General features: G+C 34.6%; 1 protein-coding gene and 1 long non-coding RNA gene across 3 annotated transcripts in view; one reads left to right on the forward strand and one right to left on the reverse strand.

The window, feature by feature from the left end:
• Nucleotides 1-24,405, reverse strand: part of LOC131833820 (uncharacterized) — a 66,494-nt gene extending 42,089 nt beyond the window's left edge. The window contains exons 1-2 of the long non-coding RNA XR_009354652.1: nt 24,336-24,405; nt 24,056-24,111 (exon numbers count right to left, since the gene is read on the reverse strand). This is a non-coding gene — a long non-coding RNA (uncharacterized LOC131833820). The remainder of the gene's footprint in view (nt 1-24,055; nt 24,112-24,335) is intronic.
• SCRG1 (stimulator of chondrogenesis 1) lies at nt 121-25,098 on the forward strand. 2 transcript variants are annotated; one of them, XM_059177593.1, is made up of 4 exons: nt 121-280; nt 19,908-20,006; nt 22,072-22,327; nt 24,516-25,098. In XM_059177593.1, exons 2-4 carry the CDS (start codon nt 19,943-19,945, stop codon nt 24,568-24,570), a joined length of 375 nt encoding a protein of 124 aa, XP_059033576.1. In that variant the 5' UTR covers nt 121-280; nt 19,908-19,942; the 3' UTR covers nt 24,571-25,098. The 2 variants fall into 2 exon arrangements, with proteins under 2 accessions (XP_059033576.1, XP_059033585.1); XM_059177602.1 differs by lacking the exon at nt 19,908-20,006 and having other exon boundaries at nt 124-280.
• The last annotated feature ends 351 nt before the right edge of the window (nt 25,099-25,449 follow it).

Raw genomic sequence — 25,449 nt, forward strand, 5'->3', positions numbered from 1 at the left:
CTGTAAAGAAGCTGTTCAGTTCTGCCTTGCCTGGCTTGGAAGAATCCAAGGGAGGCAGTTCTTTCAGGCCTGTCTCTTTTCCACTCCCCTCCTCCCCAGTCCTGGCTGGATCAGTGAGTCTGTCAATCCCAGGCAAGAGACAAGGCAGACAAAGGTTTATTTGTAAAGAACCTCCTTCTAGCACCTCCTTTTTTCTCCTTTTGCCCAAACTCACCCAGTGAATTGGAGCATTTAAGAAGATTCCTCTGCCAAGAAGACCAAAAGGAACAGAGAAGAAAGGGTATGTATTTTTTCTTAAATATCATTTTGTATCACTTATTCTATTACAAATTTTTGCCATAGACTAGAGCAGAAATGTATTTATGTGTTGAATCAGAAGAGAAAGGGATTCTCTAAGGAGATGGATGTACTTTGAAAAAGATAATGCTTCCTAGGATAAAAGAAAATAGTCAGATTAAAAGGGACTAGAAAATGTACATTCCTTAACTGGGAGAGTCACTTAATCATAGGTTTAAAAAGAGACAGCTCCCTCACTGTGATTCCTGATTACTGCCTATGGCCACTCTGAATCTGATCCCATGTAATAAGACCTTATTATTCCAACTCTCAGAATCATACGTGAATAATGAAGTATATAAAGTTAGTCTTTCAATGCAGTAGATATATCTCTATATTACCTATTCTATGTGAAGTTAACTGCAATGTCTAAGAAAGGAAATGGGTTTTTTTTTTTTTGCTCTTAAAATCCTGATTCCTAAAAAGGAACTGGTATAAATATGTAATACAAAGGGGGAATTCACTGAATTCATCCTTGGTATCCCCACCATAGAACACACTACAGTGTCTGTGCTGCTAAGATAAAGGGAATACTTTTTCCCTTTCAGGCTTATAAAAATTCCTCTTTAAGATTCCTTAACTTAGTTATGCAAGCTAGGAAAATCTCCCCCAAATCCTTGTCCTTTTCTCCAATGCTGATGATCTATTATAGCCAGAAAAATAAGTAGAATGATACAAGACTGAATATTCATATCATCTTACAGCATTCTCTGAATGCATTCTCTGAAGGAAGATTACTTTCAGGAAAGATGTGAACTTCATGTTTCCACTGATGAACGTCTCTTGGGTACTTGAGTGGATCTTGCCTGGTTTAATGATGTTTGAAAGGCTTATCCACTTTCTTGTACCACCTCTTCTGTAACATACACTTTAAGAAGTTCTACTTCACGGTGCTTTCTACCACAAACCTCTTCTAACACAGTTAGTAAGAAAGAGAAATTTTTTGAAATGACTTTTTTTTTCATCACCCAAGAAAGATGAATGGGAAACATCACAGGCTAGATGGCAATTTTAATCTCTTTCAACTATAATTTTTGATATTTTACATGTCAAGGTCTAGGCTGGAAATTTCATTTGTTTTTGCAGCCTTTGCTTCTCTCTTGCTGTGTTTTGAAAGAAATCTGAAAATGAACTGCCCTTTCTGTCTAACTCATCAACTCTGTTTCACTCCACTGCTCTTAATACCAGTTCCCAGAATTGACATCAGTTGCCTATATGAGCATTGCATCATAAATCTCTGAACACTTAAACTGTATAGCCCTGTTAGTTTTGGCCATTAAATGGGATAATTTTTCTTTTTAAGTCTTCATTTAACTCAATGATTCAAAAGCCTTCTGATGGCAAATACCCTCCCATAATCAAAATTTGCAATTCTATATTTTATGATGGTGACCATGATTTGTTGCAAGGTGTTGGAAATACCTTGCCCATGACTCTATATCCTCTGCTTTGATCCTTTGAAAATTATGCCACTATTCGAATATGAATGGTATCATACAGTTTTAGGAACAATATTAATTATATAAATTTGAATCCAAAAAAACCAATAGATAACTATCTAAGGATCTCTTGCTTATTCCTTTCGATATTCAGATTTTAGCTTTGTTTCCTTTTGTAATTTGGATGTACTCCAGGAGGAATTTTAAGTGCATGTACTTCAACTGAAATAGAAAAGAAAATAGAGCAATTTGCTTCAGATTTGCCAAAGTCATCTCACTCTTACTGGCACTTGAAAATATATGGTCTTGATGGATTGCCAAGGATTAAGTTTGGTGTCTTCTAATGAAAAAAATAATCAATGTATCACATTAGAACATACTGGTTGAGATATTTTTCCATTTGCCGCACTCAAGTAAAAGAAGAAGAGAAAACTTCATTTCAAACATGTAATTTATTAAGTGTTAAAAAAAAAATACTACCAGTAAGTTCTTGCCAGGTGTGGAATTTTCCATCCTAGTATGTGACTGAGACTGTGACAGAAACAGTATTTTGTGCTCTGGCATGGACATATTCAGAAGAGGTGCATGGTATGGCAACATACCCACTTTTCCAGCAATTTATTTGTTCATTCCTTCAGTGAATGTTTTTGGAACATTTACTGTGAGCCCAGCGTTAAAGCAGGCACTCTGAGAGATGCAAAAGAATTTATAGTCTTTGCCTTAATGATGCTGGCATCTCCTTTTCCAATCCTCTGAATATCAGCTTGCCCCAGGTCTCAGTCTTTTGTCACTTCTCTTCTTAATCTATTCTCACTACCCTGCTAGTCCCATAGCTATAAATATGATCAATAAACATCCTGATGTCTCTCAAAAATTTTTTAAATTTATTTGACAGACAGAGATCACAAATAGGCAGAGAGGCAGGCAGAGAGAGAGGAGGGGAAGCAGGCTCTTTGCTGAGCAGAGAGCCCGATGCGGGGCTCGATCCCAGGACCCCAGGATCATGACCTGAACCGAAGGCAGAGGCTTTAACCCACCAAGCCACCCAGGCGCCCCATCAAGTTTTTATTTCTAGCCCTAACCTTCAGACACATACTGCCTACTCAATTTCTTCACTTGGATGCCTAGTAGGCCCCTCAAACTTAATTTGTCTCATATTTAACTCTTAAATTTTCCCCAAATTGACCCCATCTAATTCTTCCTCAACTCAAAAAACGTCAATATCATTTATGTCAAAAACCTAAGAGTCATCCTTGTTTTTTATCTTCCATCAACTTTCACCCATAGCCTTTTTCTTCTTCCAATATTGTCCCACCACAACACATCTTTGTAAAGCAGTCAGGGATTATTTTTTAAGTCATTCATCAGATCGCGTTTCTATTCTATCAAAAATCTTACAATGGCTTCCTAATATATTAAATAAAATCCAAGTTCTTAATCATGTTCTATAAGACCCTTTATGGCATTTCCATATCTTCCTTCCTGATTCTAGGTAAATACTCAGAACGACAAATTTACTCAATGGCCAAATAAATGTCTTTTGGTGAATTTCTGATTCCTAACTGTAGCCATATTCTCTATCCTTAAATGGTTTATGAAAAATATTGACAATTACAAAGCATTATTCAGTCAAATTCACAGTTCTTAATGAATGGATTACACAGGACAACTGAGTGGCTCAGTTGTTAAGAGTCTGCCTTCAGGGGGGTCATGATCCTGGGCTCCTGGGACTGAGCCCCACACCGGGCTTCTGCTCAGCAGGAAGCCTGCTTCTCCCTCTCCCACTCCTCCTGCTTGTGCTCCCTCTCTCTCTGTGTCTCTCCTTGTCAAATAAATAAATAAAATCTTAAAAATAAAAAAAGATTACACATGAGTGCTATAGGCACATAGAACAGGGGAGCTATTAAGAACAGCAGACTGGATCTGGCTTCTTAGAAGAGATGAGTTTGAGGTTTGTCCTCAGTAGATGGTTTGGTCAGAAATTAACATAAAGGGAAGAGGTGAGAGGGAATAATAAGGCAAAGACATATGTGTAGGATTGAAGAGATGACTGAAGAGATGACTACTAGCTGAGCAATAGTGAATGATAGATGTGGAGGAGAAGTGGAAGGAAGGCCTTAGGATTAGCCTTAGGAAGTTGGCCATCTTTTAGATACCATGAAACCACTGCAGGAACTTCCTCAGGATTTAAAAAAAATAAAAGTGTTTTCAGAGAATCATTCATGTAATACCACATACAGGGGCCATGCATTGTATTAGCCACTGGGTATGTGGTAGTGAACAAAATAGACAGCTTTTATGAAGCTTTCTGTCTTAAGGGAATGATAGACATCAAATGAGTAAACTCATAAATATATAATTTAAAATGTGATAAATATCATTAGGAAAAAGAAGGCACTATGAAAGAATCAAGTTGAAACTACTTTAGAATGGATGGTCAGAGAAAGCATTTGAAAAAATGACATTTAAATTGAGAACTGAAAGTCAAGAATAAGCCAGGCAAGTAAAGCACATTCCTTCTAGCATATATAAAAATCTTAATGGAGGAAGAAAGATTTCTATTTAATTATAAGAAAATACTCTATGTATCTTTATTGCAATATGTTTTTTAAATGGGTCAGATGAGCTATCTTCTAACAAAAAACAAATTATCAAAAATAACAAGAGATAGAAACTATGTAATATTTAGGACATATTTATATTATAAATTATTTATTATTTATCTGAAATTTAAATTTAACTGAGTATCCTGTATTTTATCAATTATATTTTAACAATATTAAATATCATCTGAGTTTCAATATCATGTATATAATCAGGGACACAGGACTATAAAAGAGGTCAGGAAGTGGTGATATATGGATTTTGAACTTACCTGCTTTTACGTAGCAGGGTGTAGTGGAGACACTCTAAGGAATATACCTCAGTTAATACAAATCTTTGGGATGAGTTTGTCCTCAGCTTTTCACCCATTTATCCTTTTCCCCTTTTCTCATTATCTTAAAAGCCTATACTTCCTTCTTAATAACTTTCGCTGGTACAACATCTTTCTCTGACTTTTCTTCTGCCCAGTCTTCAAATGTTAGTTTCCCAATGTTCTGTCCCTGGCCATCTCAAGTTCTCCTTAACACCCTCGCCTTATGCATACCAAAAAGAGATATACCAAAATGCTAACAACCCTCATCTCTAGATGGAAACTAGCTGTATTTTATTTATCTATTCTTTTCTGTATTATCCTTGTTTTAGACTGAGTGTTACTACTTTTTAAAAAAGTATTTTTAAAAAATCCAATCAGGCTTCTGGCTATAATTAGAACCATCTAATGGAAAGAAAACTTAAGCAGTTAGGAGTCGTGAAATGAGTTCAAAACTACACTTATATGCAGGAAACATACAAAAAGTAATAAAGCAGCTTAGTAAATGCATGACTTTTTCCAAAAGCCACAAGAATTAAGATAAAATTAAGCTAATTACTAAAAATAAGAACAACATGGTTGCATAGTGAAAACAAACAAACAAACAAATAAATCTGGGGAGACCCAAACTGTAAAATATATGAAAAATGCTAATGACTAATATAATACAAAAATTCTTCAAACACAATTGTTAAAAAGGTTACAAAGAATTTACAACTCTCTCTCCACCCCTCTCCCTAAACTCAATTTTTTGATAGACAGTAATCTGGTAAGGGAGGTTAGAGAAAAGGGGAGGGGTCTCTGCTGTTGTTGAATCTTCTGATAAAAGTACACACACATACACACACACACACACACACACACATTTTAAGATTTATTTATACTAGAGAGAGAGAGCAAGGGAGAGAATCTTAAGCAGACTTCCCAGTGACTGCGGAGCCCAATCCAGGGCTCAACCTCATGACCCTGAGATTATGACCTGAATTGCAATCAAATCAATGCTTAAGCAACTGAGGCAACTGGGTTCCCCCATAACTATATATTGTTAATTCAGGTAAGAGCTGACTAGAATAAATGAACGTTTTGATTAAAAAGGGAAACAAACCAGAAATTAGGAAGTACAACTTAAAGTCAGATTATTTAGAAAAAATGCAATACAATGCAATTTAATCAAAACAATAGTACTTGATGATATCCAAATTTAAGAATTTGACAGCTCACTAACATCTTCCCATACTAAATCGTTCCCTGCAACTTGATATTGAGTTTAGAAATATGAGAAATTCCTCCTTCTCTGACTCTATATAAGCATCTAGAGATTAGGATATATTATTTATTCTTTCACTAACATGCCAGGCATTGTTTGAGGTGCTTGGAATACACATCAGACAAAATCCTGTCTTCCTGAAGCTTACATTCAAGTTCTGGGAGACATAATAAGAATATTTTTTAACAATTTAGAGGTTCATAAATGCCATGGAAAAGTAGAGCAACTAAGGCAGATTGAGAGTATGTGAGGGGAGATACAATTTTAAACAGAATATATCTTACTGAGGAGCAAAGTGAACAAAAACTTGAAGAAGCTGAGGGAAGCAGACATGCAGTTAATCTGCTGGAAGAGCTTTCCAAGCAGAGGAACTAACCAGAGCAAAGGCACTAAGGCAAGAATGTGTCTAGTATTTTTGAGGATTAGCTAGAAGAGAAAGAACAAGGGAAAGAGTAATCATTTCAGAGAGAGAGAGAGACAGCAGGAAGCCAGATTGCATATGGAGGCCACCACAATCACTTTAGCTTTAATTGAAGTTATTGGAGAGATTGGAAGAGGATAGGTGTAGTTATTAATATTTTTCTTAATTCCTTTGCACTGTTGGTACTTAGGACAGTGCCTGGTATAAAGGAAATACTAAAAAATGTCTGTTACATTGAACCGAATTAAACCACCTTGCTCCTGTTTTTCTCTGTCACACATAATTACTTAATCACTTTATCAGTGAGTCCTACATCAGTGCTATTCTTTGACTCCCTCACTTTCCCAGTATTGGCTGCTCTTCTCCTGAATACTCTTGCCAGCTTGGTCTTGGTATGGGCAGAGGAATTCTAAGTCACCTGAAGCAGTATGTGAAGACTTGGGCCCAAAGATAAAAGAATGATTTCAGGCTGTTTTTCAGCAGGCTATATCAACTAGAACAAACTACACAAGCATCATTCCAGAAATCGGAAGGGCAGACTGAATGGCTCCTTGTGCAAACCATAATGGGTCTTATTTATTGTGTTTTGGAACACTATAACTCTTACCCTATCCAAGAGATCGGAGTAAGAGCAACATAATCCAATTTAGGAAAGGTTGTGGAAAGGAATAACATAGTTCTGAGACTTTGGCTTAAATATTAAAATTACCAGAGTACCACGCAGCTCATTTTTAGAACTTGTAGTTTAGGAATCTCTCCTTCATATTCCTCCAAAAATAGGTGCAAATTGTAATAGTAGTAGAGAAAGCTTTGCTTCCACCCAAGATGGAGTAGAAAGAACTAGATTTACTCACTCCTCTGAACTAACAACAACAACAACAAAAAAAAAAAAACCCAGACAAAACATTTGAAACAACCTCTGTCAAAACACTGGATTTCAAGCAAGGAAGGACATCGTCCTGTGAGAGATGGGAAACAAATGAGGTATAATTTTCAAGGAGAGGGAACACAGAATCCTGCAGATTCCCTGAACTGAGAAAATGGAGCTGAATGTCAGAGAGAATAAAACAGCCACAATTCACAGAACAGAGTTTGGAGAGAAGAAAGATACATAGAAAATGCTGGATGTCTGCAGAGGGCCCCACTGAAATATTCAGAGAACTGGTTCGTGCATGCAAATGAGAAAACTATCTATGGCCAGGGAGAAAAATCTGAGAGGATTAGAGAACAGAGTGTCTGGCACTCACAAAAAGTCAGGCTTACTCACAGAAACAAATTGAAAAAAGCTTGTAATTCATTGGCCATTGGGTAGAATACTCAGGAAGAAATGGTCTCAGTAGTAGGAATAATTAGCTTGGCTGAGTTAGAATCATCGAACAAATCATAAAACCAAGTCCTGAAGAAATCAAACTGTTTCCAAGTAACTTAGTTACATCTCAGCACAAGAATATTTATAAAAATACAAAAATATCCAGCACCCCACAATGCAAAATTTAAACTGTCTGTAATCTAATCAAAGACTACCAAATTGCAAAAAAGCAGGAAAACATAATTCATAACTAGAATAATCTATCAATTAAAGCCAACCCAGAATTGACACTTTTGTTAGTATTAGTAGCAGTAGCAAAGGATAATAAAACAGATACATTTTTAAGGTGCTGAAAAAAATCCAAATTATCAATTTACCACACCATAACCAGCAGAATTTTTTTTTTAAAAGGAAAATAGAGGCGCCTGGGTGGCTCAGTGGGTTAGGCCGCTGCCTTCGGCTCAGGTCATGATCTCGGAGTCCTGGGATCGAGTCTCGCATCGGGCTCTCTGCTCAGCGGAGAGCCTGCTTCCCTCTCTCTCTCTGCCTGCCTCTCCATCTACTTGTGATTTCTCTCTGTAAAATAAATAAATAAAATCTTAAAAAAATAATAATTAAAAAAAAAATAAAAAGGAAAATAAAGACAGTTTCAGACATGCAAAAATTTAAAGAATTCCTCACCAGAAAACCTACACTATTAGAATGTTAAAGGACATCAATAGGGCATATGGAAAATGATATCAGATGGAATGTGGATCTACACAGAAAAGTGAAGAGCACTGGAAATAGAAACTACATGGATAAACACACAAGATTTTTTCTCATTATTTAATGCCCTAAAATACAATTGTTTAAGCAATAATAATAATATATTTTGATTTTTTAGCATATACATCAGTAAAATACATAACAGTAATAGCATAAAAGATGGGAGAAGAGAAATGGAAGTATACTATTATAAAATTTTTATACTATATGTAAAGTATAATATCATTTGAAGGGAAATGGTAAGTTAAAGTATATACATTATAAATCTTAAGGGAACCACTAATATAACAAAATGAAGAATTATAGCTATGAGCCAACAAAGGAAGTAAAATGAAATCACACACACAAAAATGTTCACTTAATCCAAAAAAACACATACAAAGAGGAAAGAAAGAACAAAGAGCAAGTAGACCAAATAGAAAATAAAATCCAAGTTGATAGATTTAAACCGAATGATGTCGGGGAACCTGGTGGCTCAGTGGATTAAATCTAATGATGTCAATAATCACATTAAATGTAAATGACCTAAATGTTCCACTTAAAAGTCAGAGATTGTCAGTTTGGATGAAAAAAAAAAAAAAAAAGACCAGGGCGCCTGGGTGGCTCAGTGGGTTAAATCCTCTGCCTTTGACTCAGGTCATGATCCCAGGGTCTCCATTGGGCTCTCTGCTCAGCAGGGAGCCTGCTTCCCCCTCTTTCTCTCAACCTGCCTCTCTGCCTACTTGTGATCTCTGTCTGTCAAATAAATAAATAAAATCTTTAAAAAAAAAAAAGACCAAATGATAGACTACCTCTAAAAACATATTTGAAATCTAAAATGAGTAAAAATAAAAGTATAGAAAGATATATTCAGGGTCAGAAAAGCCAATATTATTAGAATGCCATTATTCACCAAATTTATTTATAGGTTCAACGCAATCTTAATCAAAATTTCAGAAGGCTTTTTCTGTAGAAATTGAGAAGCTGATAATACAACTTATACAGAAATGCAAAAGGCCTATAATTGCCAAAACAACTTTGTGAAAGAAGAAAATTTCAGGGCTAATTCCACCTGATTCTAAGAATTATTATGAAGTGAGAGTAATCAAAACTATAGTGTTCACATAAATATAAAGAAATAGGGGCGCCTGGGTGGCTCAGTGGGTTAAAGCCTCTGCTTTCAGCTCAGGTCATGATTCCAGAGTCCTGGGATCGAGCCCCGCATCGGGCTCTCTGCTCAGCAGGGAGCCTGCTTCCTCCTCTCTCTGCCTGCCTCTCTGCCTACGTGTGGTCTCTGTCTGTCAAATAAATAAATAAAAATATTAAAAAAAAAAAAAGAAAGAAATTGATGAAAAAGAATAGAGCCCAGAAACAGGCTCACAGCTAAATTGAAAACTGATATTTGACAAAGATGCAAAGGCAATTCAGTGGAGAAATAACAATAATTTCAAATATGGTACTAAAATTACTAGACAACTATATGAAAAAAAAATGCAGAAAGAAATTCAACCACACCATTTACTAAATAAAAAATTAACTATAATAGATTACATAACTAAATGGGATATCTAATATTATAAAACTGGAAGAAAACATAAGAAGAAAAACTTTGTGTGGCCTTGGATAAGGCAATGTTTTCTTATATATGACAATGAAAGCATTTTTTAAAGAAAAAAAGAACATTGATAAATCAGACTTCATCAATTTTAAAAATTTTTGCTCTTTGAAGCCCACTGTTAAGAAAGTGATAAGGAAAGTCACAGATAAAGAGTAAATGTTTAGGAAGTAAACATCTGATAAAGAACTTGTATCCAAAATTTGTAAAGGACTCTTAAAATTCAGGAAAACCACCCCAATTTTTAAAAGATAGCAAGAGATTTGAACAGGTTGTTCACCAAAGATAAACAAATAAGTAGATGAAAAGGGGCTCAACACCATTAATTATTAGGGAAATGCAATATAAGACCACAATGAGACACTTACTAGAATGGCCAAAAATGAAAAAGACTGACCATACCAAGCCTTGGAGAGAATGTGGAGAAATTGGAACTTTTTCATACACTCTTGGTGGGAATGTAAAATGGTACAATCACTTTGGAAAAACAATTTGGCAATTTCTTATGAGGTAAAACATAGTCCTATCATTCAATGCAACTATTCTAGGTATTCGAGAGTAATGAAAGCTCTGACCTTACAAAGACTCATACACAAGTGTTCAAAACAGCTTTATTTGCATTGGCCAAAACATAAAACAACTCAAATGTCCATCAACAGGTACATGGATAAACAATCTGAAGCCTATATAATGTAACACTAATACCTCTCAGCAATAAAAAGAAATCAGCTATTGATACCTGCAACAACATATATAAATCTCAAAATAAGTATGCTGAGTGAAAGAAGTCAGAAAAAAAGAGTACATATTTTATGGTTCTATTTTTTTTTTTAAGATTTTATTTATTTATCAGAGAGAGAGAGGGAGAGAGAGCGAGCACAGGCAGACAGAATGGCAGGCAGAGGCAGAGGGAGAAGCAGGCTCCCCGCCGAGCAAGGAGCCCGATGTGGGACTCGATCCCAGGACGCTGGGATCATGACCTGAGCCGAAGCAGCTGCTTAACCAACTGAGCCACCCAGGCGTCCCTATGGTTCTATTTATATGAAACTCTAGAAAATGCAAATTTATCTCTGGAGATAACAAATAAGTTGTTGTCTGTATAAGAGTGGAGGGAAGAGAGGAGGTAAGAGTGATGAACTACAAAAGGGCATGAGGAAACTTAGGGATAAGTTTGATTATGGTAATGGTTTCATGGGAATATACATATGGCAAAGCTTATCAAAATTTATACTCTAAATATTTATGATTTATTATATGTCCATTTTGCCTCAATAAAACTGTTTAAAAACTATAGTAGAATTTTGTTTTATATCTTAATATATTGTTTAAAGCTTAATAGTTGTGGTGATTCCTGCCACAGTAAATGTTCAGTGAATAAAGGATATAATTTACCTTCTTTGAAGATTAACCTGTAAAAAAAATGTCAAGAAATATGGCTCTTTAAAAAATATCACCTATCTAATGAGTATAAAGTAGGCCCTAAAGTGAAGTAATTGAGAACTAGAGCACCTCAGAGAATTACATTTTTTTAAATATAAAATTTAAACTATGATCTGTAAAAAGTTTATTGGAAGGCATTATTATCTGTCTATATAGCAGATTGTGATGAAATACAACACTGTCTTGCTCTATCAAATTGGAAAAAATACAAAGTGAAATAGATCTCATGTTTGTCTTTTTTTCCACTAATGTTTGGAATTGGAATTAAATTAAATTTTTAAAATTCTAAAAAAAAAAAAGAAAAACCCAAAATAACTAATTCAAATTAGATTATGAAACAAAGAAAATATTAAGCTCCTTTGGAATATAAAGAAATATTTTTAATTTCTAAGTTTTTTCTAAGTTTAGAAAAAAGCAGTGAATATTCAAAATTTTTATCAGACTTCTGTTTTCCAATTCCACATATCAGGTGCTTGGAAATCAGTATTCTGTCTTAACCATAAGTAAAAAGCTGAACAGATTGAAAAATCAACAACTCTTCTTGGATTCATAAGAGAGGGGAGGACACAGGGGAAACCATGCCCCCAAGATAAAGAAGACGAGCAGATGAACATAGGAATTAAAGTCTTCCCAGAGCCAAGACTCATTAGTAGAAACTGTCATGGAACAAGTGCCAGGGTAAAAAACAAACAAAACCACCACCGGACAAAAAACCTGAACATGATCGATGAATTGGTGGAGGCTCACTGCGGACAACTCTGAGAGTTAACAGCTCCACAAGGACCCAGTTATGGGGATCCCCCACAATATTGTGAGATTCACCTCTAGGAATGAACCAAGTACACACAGTGAATAACAGAAAAATCCTCCCAGGGTTTCATTGGGGGGGAGGCGGGAAGAAAAAGGAAATATGCCAGGGCACTCTGTTCTTAATTAGGCCTGCCCTTAGGAGAAACTACTTAACCAAAACCTAACCTGCTGAGGTATTATCAGAGCCTAACTGACCTAGTGAAAGAGAAACATCCGAATGCAGCTGGTTCTAGGCTAGCTGTCCAACCAAAGAGAGTAGGAAAAAAACCCAGAGAAACCCTTATGAAAGTCACAGCTCAGAAGCATGGACTCACTAAAAGACTGAGACCTAGTTATAGGCCTATAAAATGCTTCCTCTCCCACACATCTCGCCACATTACTAAAGGCTTATTTTCAGCAGTTCATTTTACTTGGTACATCATATGTGGCTATCAAGAAAACATTATAAGGCATACCAAAACCAGATAAAATGAGTATCAGAACCAGACATGGCAGAGATGTTAGAATTATCAGGCCAGGAATTTTAAAAACTATGATTAATATACTAAGGACTTTAACAGATAAAGTATACAGAATGCAAGAACAGATGGGCAAAGTAAGCAGAGAGATGGAAATTCTAAGAAAGAACCAAAAAAGGAAGCTAGAGATGAAAAACACTTTAAAAGAAATAAAGTTTGTCTTTTATGGGCTCATTACCAGACTGGACACAGCTGAGGAGAGAATCACTGAGGTAGAGGATATAATAAATGAAGCCTCCAAAAGTACAGAATAAAGACAGGGGGAAAATATATTCATATATTATGAATATAAATATTCATAAACAGAATATTTATGGACTGTGGGACAACTACAAAATTCTTAATGGGAATACTAGAAGGAAAAGAGAGAAAGGAACAGAAAAAATACTTGAAACAATAATGACTGAGAATCTACCCAAATTAATGTCAGAAACCAAACCACAAATTCGGGAAGCTCAGAGAACACCAACCAGGATATATATCGGAAACATTACACACAGATATATAATTTTCAAACTACAGAAAAATCAAAGGTTAAAAAAAAAAAACCTTTAGAGAAACCAGAGGTAAAAAACACCTTACTTATATAGAACATAGGTAAGTATTATATCCAACTTCTCTTCAGAAACCATGCAAGCGAGAAGAGAATGGAGTATATGAGAAATAGCGCAGAGGATCATAGAGAAAGGGAGGGGAAAACTGAATGGGAGCAAATCAGAGAGGGAGACAAATCATGAGAGACTCTTGACTCTGGGAAACAAACTGAAGGTTGTGGAAAGGGAAGTGGGTGGGGGAATGTGGAAACTGGGCATTAAGGAGGGTACATATTGTGATGAACACTGGGTGTTATACACAACTGACGAACCATTGCACACTACATCAGAAACTAATGATGTACTATATGTTGGCTAATCAAATTTAAATTTTTAAAAAAGAAGAGAATGGATGAAATATTTAAACTGTTGACAGAAAAAAATTTCAACCCAGAATTCTGTACTCTGCAAACTTATTTTTCAAACATAAAAAAGAAAGATTTTCTCAAATAAAAATTGAAGAAATTTGTTGCTAGTAAACCTGCCTTACAAGAAATGTTAAAATAAGTTCTTTTGAGAGAAAGAAAGTAATATAGGTCAGAAACTCAGACCTACATAAAGAAAGGAAGAGCATGGAAGGAGAAATAAGTAAAAGCAAAAGAAAAAATTACTTTTCTTATTCTTAACTGATCTAACAGAGAACAGTTTGTTCAAAATAATATCAATAATAAAAAAATAGCAATGATATATTCAATTATGCATGTTTATGTATAGATCACATATACATGCAAATGTAAGTTTATATACAAGTGAAACAAATGACAGTTATGATACAAGGAACGAAAGGAAGGAATTAAGATAATTTGTTGTTACAGGATATTCACACTGCCATGAAGTGATACAGTATGTGTGTGTGTGTGTGTGTGTGTGTGTGTGTGTGTGTGTGTGTGTATTTATTTATTTATTGTGGTGTCCGGATGGCTCTGACTCTTTTAAGCAACTGACTCTTAATTTTGGCTCAAGTCATGATCTTGGGGTTATGGGATTGAGCCCCAAGTTGGGTTCCATGCTCAACAGGGAGTCTGCTTCTCTCCCTCTCCCGCTACACCCCCCACTCAAATAAAGATGTTTATCTGAGAGAGACAGAGTGGGGTAGAAGGAGGGAGAGAGAAAATCTCAGGCAGACACCCCACTGAGCCAGGAGCTCGACATGGGGCTCAATCTTACAACTAACATCATGACCTGAGTTCAAATCAAGAGTCAGAAATTCAACTGACTGAGCCACTCAGGTACCCCAAGCTATAGCATTTTTTGAAAGGCGATGTAGATTAGTTGAAAATGTATATTTCAAACTCTAGGGCAACCACTTAAAAAAAAAAGTGGGGAAAAAAGTATAACCAGTATGCTAAGAAAGGAGAGAAAATGGAATCATATAAAATGTTCAATTAAAACCACAAAATAAGGCAGAAAGAAAAGTCAAAGAGAAAAATAGGAAAAAAGAACAGGGCAACAAATAGAAAACAAAAACAAATATGGTAGCTATTAGTCCAAATATATCAATAATCACTTTGGATGTCAATGGTCCAAATGTCCCAATTAAAAGATAGATCATCAGAGTAGTTCAAAAAATATGACCCAATGTTAAACTATGTATATAGTGCTTTATAATTTAAAGGAATTTTAAAATATTTTTTTCATCAGGATAAATGTACTCCTTAATCTCCACTTCCTAGTTCACTCATTTCCCCACCTACCTCCCTTCTTAACCGTATTTTGTTCACTGTAGTTGGAAATTTGTTTCTTGGTTTCTCATTCTCCCTTTTTTTCCTTTACTCATTTATTTTGTTTCTTAAATTCCACATATGAGTGAGATCATGTGGTGTTTGTCTTTTTCTGACTGATTTATTTCACTTGGCATTATTCTCTCTAGCTCTAGTCATGTTGTAGCACATGGCAAGATTTCATTCTTTTTTATTGCTGAGTAATATTCAATTGCACCCCCCCATCCCTATGTTGAACTTCTCGCCCCTAATTGACTGTATTTAGATATAGGGCCCTTAAGGAGAGAATTAAGGCTAAATGAGGTCATAAGCACAAGATCCTAATCCAATAGGACTGAAGAAGAGGAAAAAACACCAGACACTTCTCTCTTTCTCTCTCCATATGCACAGAAGAAAAGCAACATGAGGGCACAGTGAGAAAAGGGCCATCTGGTAGGCCAAATCTACTGTGATCTTGGACTTCTAGTGTCAAGAACTGTGATAAATACATTTCTGATGTTTAAGCCATCCAATCTGTGGTATCTTGTTATGGGAGTTATTATAGGTGTTAGTGAAGAATTGAGAATGATACTATGAAGGACAACAAACAAACAAACAAACAAAACATGACCCAACTATATGTTATCTACAAGAAACCCACTTCAAGTATAAAGACACATAAAGAGACACCTGGCTGGTTCAGTTGGAGGAGAGTGTGACTCTTGATCTTGGGGTTGTACATTAAAACCCCACATTGGGTATAAAGATTACTTAAAAATAAAAACTTTTTAAAAAGACAAAGATAAAAAGTAAGTGTATGGAGAAAAATACACCATACTAACACTAACCAAAGAAAGCAGGAGTAGCTATATGAATTTGAGACAGAATAGACTTCAAAAGAAAGTTATCAAGAATAAAGTAAAATATTCTATAATGATAAAGGGGTTAATTTTCCAATAAGACATAACAATTGTTAACAAGTATGTGCTTAACAAAAGAGCATCAAACTGCATTAGGTAAAAACTGATGGAATTGTGAGAAAAAACAGATGAGTTCACTATCCATATATCATAGATTTCAACACTCCACAAAAATGGAACAAATCCAGCAGGCAGAAAATTAGTAAGGACATAGTAGAATTCAACAACACCATATATGAACCAGTTATAATTGAGATCTACAGACTACTTCACCCCATAATAGCAGAATACACATTCTTCTCAGACTTACATGGAACATACATCAAGACAGATCACATTCTGGGCCAAAAAACATGATTTAACATGGGACGCCTGAGTGGCTCAGTAAGTTAAAGCCTCTGCCTTCGGCTCAGGTCCTGATCTCAGGGCCTGGGATTGAGCCCTGCATCAGGCTCTCTGCTCAACAGAGAGCCTGCTTCCCCTTCTCTCTCTTTGCCTGCCTCTCTGCCTGCTTGTGATCTCTGTCTGTCAAATAAATAAATAAAATCTTAAAAAAAAAAAAAAACATGATTTAACAAAGTGAAAAGAATAGAAATCATACAATTTCTTCCCTCAGACCATAATGGAATCAAACTAAAAATCAATAACAGAAAGATAACTGGAAAATCCCCAAATAGGTGGAGATTAACACAATTCTAAATAGCAAGTTGGAGCTAAAAGGAAATCTCAAGAGAACTTTTAGAATATTTTGAACTAAATGAAAAGGAAAACAACTTACCAAAATGTGTGGGATGCAGCAAAAGCAATGCTTGGAGGGAAATTTATGAATGCATTAAATGCAAATATTAGAAAAGAAGAAATATCTAAAATCAATTATCTCAGTTTCCACTTCAGGAAGCTAGAACAAATTCAATTTGCTCCAAAGTAAGCAGGTGAAAAGGAGTAATAAGAATTAGAACAGATAAGTGAAACAAGTCAGAGAAAGACAAATGCCATATGATTTTACTTATACGTGGAATCTAAAAAACAAACAAAAACAATGAGAAGCAATATTTATAAATATAGAGAACCAGTGGTTGCCAGAGGAAAGGGGATTGGGGAATCGGCAAAATAGGTAGAAGGGATTAGGAGGTACACATTTCTGGTTATCAAATAAATAAGTTACAAGGATGAAAAAGTACAGCATATAGTCAATAATATTTTAATAATTTTGTATGACAGATGGTAACTACATTTATCATGGAAAGCATTTCATAATGTACATAACTGCTGAACCACTATGTTATACACTTGAAACTAATATATGTCAACTATATTTCAATCAAAAAATAAGAGGAGAAAGCTAGGAATTCAAACAATGACTGGCTTTTTGATGATATGAAGAAATTATTAACTTTTTTTAGCATTTTGTTCCAGTGTGTTATGATTTAGCATTTTTTTTACATTACATTTTTTTACATTGTGTTATGATTTTTAGAAGTCCTTACCTTTAGTGAACTATACTGAAATGTTTGTGGATAAGATGAGATGACTAGAATTGGCTTCAAAGTAATCAATATTGAGGGAGAAAAAAAAGTGGAGGTATAGGTGAAATAAGGGAAGCTATACAGTGATAAAAATTGAAGCTAACAGATGAGTACATTGAGGTTCATTAAACATTATATCTATTTTGTATGTATTTGAAGTTTTTTACAATAAAAAGAAAATAAAAATCAATACCTTAATAAAAATGATTAGAGCAGAAATCAGTCAAATTAAAAACAGGAAATCAATAGAGAAAAATCAATGAATCCAAAAGCTGTTTCTTCAAAAAGATTAAAAAAATCAATAAGCTTCTAGCCAGGTAAACTAAGAAAAAGAAGGCACAAATTACTAATATCAGAAATGAAAGAAGGAACATCCTACAGATCCCATTGAAATTGAAAGGATAATAAAGCAATACTTTGAACCATAAATCTGTGCCCATAAATCTGTTAAACTAAATGAGTGAATCAACTCCTTGCAAGACACAGTTTACCAAAATTCACGCAATCTGAATAGACCTATATCTGTTAAAGAAATTGAGTTAATAATTAATAACCTTCCCAAACAGAAAGCACCAAGCTCAAATATGTTCCCCTCTAAATTTTATGAAATATTTGAGGAAGAAGTTATACCAATTCTCTACAATCTCTTTCAGAGGATAGAAGCAGAGGGAATACTTCCTAACTCATTCTATGAGGCCAGCATTACTGTAATACCAAAACCAGACAATGACGTTACAGGAAAAGAAAGCTATAGACCAATATCTACTTGTGATCTCTGTCAAATAAATAAATAAAATATTTTTTTAAAAAAAACCTCTCAGTAAACGAGAAATAGAAGGGAACTTTCTCAAATTGATAAAGAGTATCTATAGGTGCCTGAGTAGCTCAGTTGGTTAAGCGTCTGCCTTCAGCTCAGGTCATGATCCCAGGGTGCTGGGATCGAGCCCTGCATCGAGCCCTGCATCAGGCTCCCTGCAGCAAGGGGTCTGCTTCTCCCTCTCTCTGCCCTTTCCCTGACTCGTGCTCTCTCTTTCTCAAATAAATACATAAAATCTTAAAAAAAAAAAAAAAAAAAAGACTATCTACCAAAAAACCTGCAGTTAACATCCTTAATGGCGACAGATTTAAATCTTTCCTACTAAGCTCAGGAACGAGGGCAAGAATGTGCCATCTCACCACTCTTTTTCAATTCATACTGAAAGTCCTATATAATAGTCTTATATAATAAGACAAGAAAAGGAAACAGAAGGTACATAAAGTAGGAAAGAAGACATAATACTGTCTTTTCAGATGACATGACTGTCTATACAGAAAATCTAAGGGAATCAACAAAAAACCTTCTGCAACTAGTATGTGATTATAGCAAAGTTGCAGGATACAAGATTAATATACAAGCATTAGTTGTTTTCCAACATACAAGCAATGAATGAGTGAAATTTGAAATTAAAAACACAAAACCATTTATATTAGCACCACCCCCCAAAATAAATTATTTAGGTATAAGTCTGGCAAAATATTTAGAAGATTTATATGAGAAAAACTATAAAACTCTGTTGAATAAAATCGACATTTGGATATGGTTATGCCTGTTAAGATACAACACCAAAGATATAATCCATGACAGAAATAATTGTTAAGTTAAACTTTATTATAGTTAAAATATCTCTGTGAAAGAAAATGTCAAGAGAATTAGAAGATAAGCCATAGGCTGGGAGAAAATACTTGCAAAAGACACAGCTAATACAGGACTGTTAGCTAAAATATACAAAAAAACTCTTAAAAACTCAACAATAAGAAAACAACCAACCCAATTTTATTTATTTATTTATTTATTTGTAAAGGTTTTATTTGTTTATTTGACAGACAGAGATCACAAGTAGGCAGAGAGCCAGGCAGAGAGACAGGAGGAAGCAGGATCCCTGCTGAGCAAAGAGACCGATGCGGGGCTTGATCTCAGGACCCTGGGATCATGAGGCTTAACCCACTGAGCCATCCAGGTGTTCCCCCAAACTGATTTTAAATATAAGCCAAAGACCTTAATAGATTCTTCAGCAAAGAATATATACAGATGGCAAATATGTATATGAAAAGACACTCCACATCATATGTCATCAAGGAAATGCAAATTAAAACAACAATGAGATCACTACACACCTACTAGAATGGCCAATATCCAGAACACTGACAACACCAAATACTGATGAAGATATGAAACAACAAGAACTCATTTGTTGCTGGTGGATATGTGAAATGGTACAGTCACTTTGGAATACAGTTTAGAAGCTTCTTACAAAACTAAACATAGTTTTACCATATAATTCAGCAATTGTGCTCATTGGTATTTATCCACAGGAGCTGAAAACTGATGACCATACAAAAACTGGTCCATGGATCTTTACAGCAGCTTTATTCATAATTGCCAAAAGTTGGAAGCAGCCAAGATTTCCTTGAGTAGGTAAATGGATAAATAAATTGTGGTACATGCAGACAATAGAATATTATTTAGTACTAAAGGAAACAAGCTGCCAAGACATGAAAAGACATGGAGGAAACTTAAATGCATTTTACTAAGTGAAAGAAGCCAGTCTGAAATGACTACATATTGTATATGTATAACTATATGACATTCTGAAAAAGGTAAAACTATAGAAACAATAAAAAACATCAGTAGTTTACCAGAACTTAAGGAGGTAGAGAAGTATAGGCAGATCACAGAGGATTTTTACAGCAGTGAAAATATTTTGTATGATATTGTAATGATGGACAAATGTCATTATACATTTGTCCAACCCACAGACTATACAACACCATGCATGAAATTATGGCCTTTGGGAGATTATGATGTGCCATGCGGGTTCATCTTTGGAAAAAAAAATACTATTCTGATGAGTGATGTTGATATTTAGGAGACTATGCATGTGTGAGGGTAGAGGGTATGTGGGAAATTTGTACCTCCCTTTCAATTTTATTGTAAACCAAAGACTACTCTAAAAATAATTGTCTTTTTAAAAAATCCATAATCTTGCCTAAATTAATTCACCTTTGAGATGTATCTAGTCACTGAAAACTTCACACAAAAATTTCCTTCCCTGGGGATAAAAATATATGTTTATAAAAAAAAATTAAAAAAACAAAAAAAAGAAAAAAAAATTTCCTTCCAACAACATTGTTTTCTTTCAAAGTACAATATACGTATGTGTCTTCTCCTCTTTTTAATATTCTGTGGTAGGAAGGATCTTTTGGCATCTGTCAACAAGATGAAATCTGAATGACTGAGGGTTCTGATTCTGATTCCTCCACTATTTTGCCACTTTTCCTTTGCTAAAATAGCCCCCATTCTTTTCAAGTCTAACCTGAAAGCCAGAGAAGCCTGAATAAACAGATGATGAAAAAAAGTGGGGGGAAAGTAGATGATGAATATTCCACAGTTGTATGCAAATACTATATTTAAAGAATTCTCCACTGGAAGAGAAAAACATTTGTTTGGTATGACCCCAAGAGCTCAAACTGGGACTGGTTGGTAGAAGCTACAGATAAAATGTTTTACAGTCAGGGAAATGTTAGAACTGCATCAGTAGAATATATTGATTTAGTCAATAATGATCTCCCTGGCATGGTAGGTGTTCAAGAACAGGCTAAATGTTTATTAGGGGAAATTCAAGCCTCTGTTTTCAATGAAGTAAACTACATGGGACAAAAATACACAATATTACTAAAAATTTGCAAGAAAAATTAACCCCAAAATATTTCTGGTAGGTTTCAAAAACTTAATTAAACTATATGTATAGAATATTATTTCTCAATGTCATAATAGATAGGTTTTTTGTTCCTGTTAGAGTGGAACCCAAGTTCTTTGACATTGCTTTTGTTAGGATATCCAAATCAAGAACCACCGAACTTGGGACACCTGAGTAGTTCAGTTGGTTAAGTATCTGCCTTTGGCTCAGGTCATGAACCCAGGGTCCTGGGATTGAGTCCCAAATCAGGCTCCCTGCTCAGCAGGGAAGCTGATTTTCCTTCTCCTTCTGCCTTCCACTCCCCATGCTTATGGGTGCTTTTGCATTCTCTCTCTCTTTGACAAAAAAAAAAAAAAAAAAAAAAAAAAAAAAAGAACCACTGAACTTGCTGACGGTATACGTTCTAGAAATTCACTGGAGTTTTACCACCTTAAAAAGCAGTTTTTCTCTACTGAATATACTAAAAATAAAAAATTACTTTGGGTACTTAAAAATGCAGATTCTGGGTCGTACTATCATCTCCTCCTGATCCCCAGCATTTATTTAATATTTTGTTGTGGAACCCAGGCATTTGATTTTTAACAATTATTCTAAGGGATTTTTATTGTCAACAGTCACAAAATTACGCTTTGAGAAACACAAAGAAGAGAGTAGAAAAGATCAACTCCCAATCTTTCTTTCCAAATATTTATGAGAATGCTACAGAACTTTATGTTCAGATGAATTGCATCTTTTTAAAAAACAAACACTAACACATTTTGCTTTCTCTTCTATCTTAGGGCAAAAAGCCAAAATGAAATTTATAGTACTTGCTGTCACTGTTGGGCTAGCTTTGCTGCTAGGAGTCCATGCCATGCCTGCCAATCGCCTCTCTTGCTACAGAAAGACACTAAAAGATCGCAACTGTCACAACCTTCCAGAGGGAGTAACTGACCTGACAAAGATTGATGTAAACGTCCAGGATCACTTCTGGGATGGAAAGGGATGTGAAATGATCTGTTACTGCAACTTCAGCGAATTGCTCTGCTGCCCAAAGTAAGGAAATGTAATTACAAAGTATATGGGTATGAAATGTATGCATAACAAGTCTTTTTTTAAGATGTTTGCTGAGATTAATCTCCTTTTTTAGTAAAATCCTACTTAAATCTCAGCTATTTTCTAGGATCATCACCATTGTGTATGAAACTGAATGTTTTCATTTAAGAAACAGATTTCAGCAGATTTTAATAAAACTAAATATAATTCAGAAAATTAATAACACTCCAATATACTAAATTCTAAATTCCCTATCTGACTTTTATCACACACACACACACATACAAATCTACCAGTGGGAAAGGTCAGCTTCAACGTTGATATCTTAAATCAATTTGAGAACCAATAAAAAGCTTTAGGTAAAAGATCCTAGTAAGCAGGACCAAGTAATTGGACACAGAAGTGGTCATGTTCAAAGAAAGAATTTCTAGCTCTATGTATGAGTTAACCAGAAATGAACTAAATAAAAAGTTTCTACTGACTTGGAAAATAGATGCATTTTAAGTATAATACAACGGCAGATAAATCAGTATTTTTGTTTGTTTCCTCTTTTTAAAATCATCTTCTTCTGGTTACTGAAGAGCTTCAAATAGTATGATCTTGGCTATTTCATACTGAAATTAGCTCTTTCAAATTACTTTCAACATATGTCATCATGTTTTCCTATGTGAGATATGAGATAGGAAAGACAGAATCATCTTATCAAGGAAAGGTGCAGAGAGGTAAAATGACCAGCATCATCCCACACAACTCGCTAATATCAGTACTGAAACGAAAATCCAGGTCTTCTGATATGGACCAAATATTTTTCCTACCAAGGCAGTTGGTTCTTAACATATGGCTCCCAGATCAGCGGCTTCAATATCACCTAGTTCTCTTTAGAAACGAATATCCATCCTCGAGCCCTAGGCCAGACTTACTGAATTAGAAAGACTGGAGGTGAGGCATAGCAGCTATGGTTTAACAAATCCTATAGGTGATTCTGATGCATGATAAAGTTTAAGAATCGCTTGTACTAAATGATATCAAGAACATGAGTGAAATGATTCCATTAAAATGACTTAATTTTTCCCAAACTACATAAATGAAATGCTTTTTAATATTAAAATACCATGTTTGCTCTTTTGTAATTGTAAGACCTGAAGCCAATTTATTGAGAAGCACTTTTATTTAATTTATGATATAATTTTTTGACCATCTGTGTTAATGGGTAGTAGAAGTCTGGATACACAAAAGTAATTTCTATCTGATTTTAGTTACCCTTTCCCCAGTACCAATAGATTTATCTTACTATATATATTTCCTTTTTTACCCCTGTAAACAAAAATTCTAATTTGCCATCCTATATTCTTCTCATTTGTATTGAGATATGATTGACATAGAGCACTGTTTATATTTAAGGTATACAGCATAATAACTTGACAGACATATATTACAAAATAATTACCATAATAAATTTAGTTAACATCCATTACTTCATTAGTTACCCCCAATTTTTTATCCTTGTGATGAGAACTTGTAGAATTTACTCTCTTAGCAACTTTCAAATATATGACACAGCAGGGTATACTATACTTACTATACTTATATATACTTACTATACTTACATATACTTACAAACTATACTTACATACTAAGTATATTTCTAATGAGCCATAATCATGATACAATTTTATATTATTTTCATGATACAATTTTATATTATTTTCATGCATTTTTATACTTTACCTAATGTGATCTTTTCAATAACAGTAGAGTTCAATAGCTTAACATTTGTCCTTTTCCTATAAAATGTAGAAATAAATTTATTGACTTTCTAAGAATTTTTTAACCTTCTGTTTCTTACCTATGGATTTAAACTTCATGGCCCATCCCAACTTATATTAGAGAAATAATACTTTTGGTATGACCATAAGGTTTTGAAATCATTTAATTTTTCCTTTTCCTAATGGATGAATGATAGCATAATATCAATGGCAAAGGGGAGGAAAGTAGGAAACTTGATTACCTTCTTGGTCTTTGTTGCTCCTGTGGCAAATCCTCCCACGCATTCTCTTTGTATTTTATTCCCTAAAAAAGAATAATTACGTCTGAAATCCTGGAAATCATTGTCCATTTTTAACCCAGTAAACACTAATAGATATCTTCATATTCAGCAGAATTTAACTGATTTACTGTTTTCTTTCAGAGATATCTTCTTTGGACCAAAGATCTCTTTTGTGATTCCTTGCAACAATCGTTGAGAATCTTCATGTATTCCAGAGAACGTCATCTCTCATTTCCCACAAATTACAATATGTCGACATAACTACATTTCAAGTTTCTGTCCAGTGCAATAAAGCAGATTCCATAAATTCCTACTTGTCTAAGACAGTAAACTTGTGTTAAGTATAAGTAGTAATAAAAATTAATTCAATTTAAATTCTCTGTGGACATTGCTGGCACTGGTTAAAAATTTTGGGTAAAAAATTTTCATCTATGAGGTGTTCAGTAGGTTCAGGATTTTTAAATAGTTGATTAGCCATAATTCTTGCTCAAGGGTTGAGAACTTTTACTTCTTAGTTGACAGTTATTGCCCATGTACACTTAATGGGAAGAATCAGATATAAATTGAGGTTCTTATAAGGGAATCTAGAAGATTTCTAATAAGAGGGTAAAAGGGCTGGGGCACTTGGCTGGCTCAGTTGGTAGAGCATGAAACTCAATCTCAGGTCCTGAGTTCCAGCCCCATGTTGGGCATAGAGTTTACTTAAAAAAAAAAAAAAGATAAAGGGAGCCCATATTTAAGTACTTATTATGCATGCCAAGTATTTTAAGTGCATTTTTACTTTGCTCTCCCAAAAAACAACAAAAACCTTCATGGTAAGTATTCTTAAACCCATTTTTTAGATACTAACTTAAGCTTAAGATATTTGCTAAAAATCAAATGTAGCCCATACACTACATTCATACACAGCTGTATCCTTAAAATTGTTTATCTGTGATGTATCAGTTCTTCTTTAGAATAACATATATTAAAAGAACTATGTAATGGATCAGGATTAAAGTCACATGAATGTTAAAAGTAAATAATACAGATGTCTTGAAAGGTATTTTCTTTTCTTTTTTTTTTAAGATTTATT

The sequence above is a fragment of the Mustela lutreola genome, chromosome 1 (genome assembly GCF_030435805.1).
Source record: "Mustela lutreola isolate mMusLut2 chromosome 1, mMusLut2.pri, whole genome shotgun sequence".
Lineage (NCBI taxonomy): Eukaryota > Metazoa > Chordata > Mammalia > Carnivora > Mustelidae > Mustela > Mustela lutreola.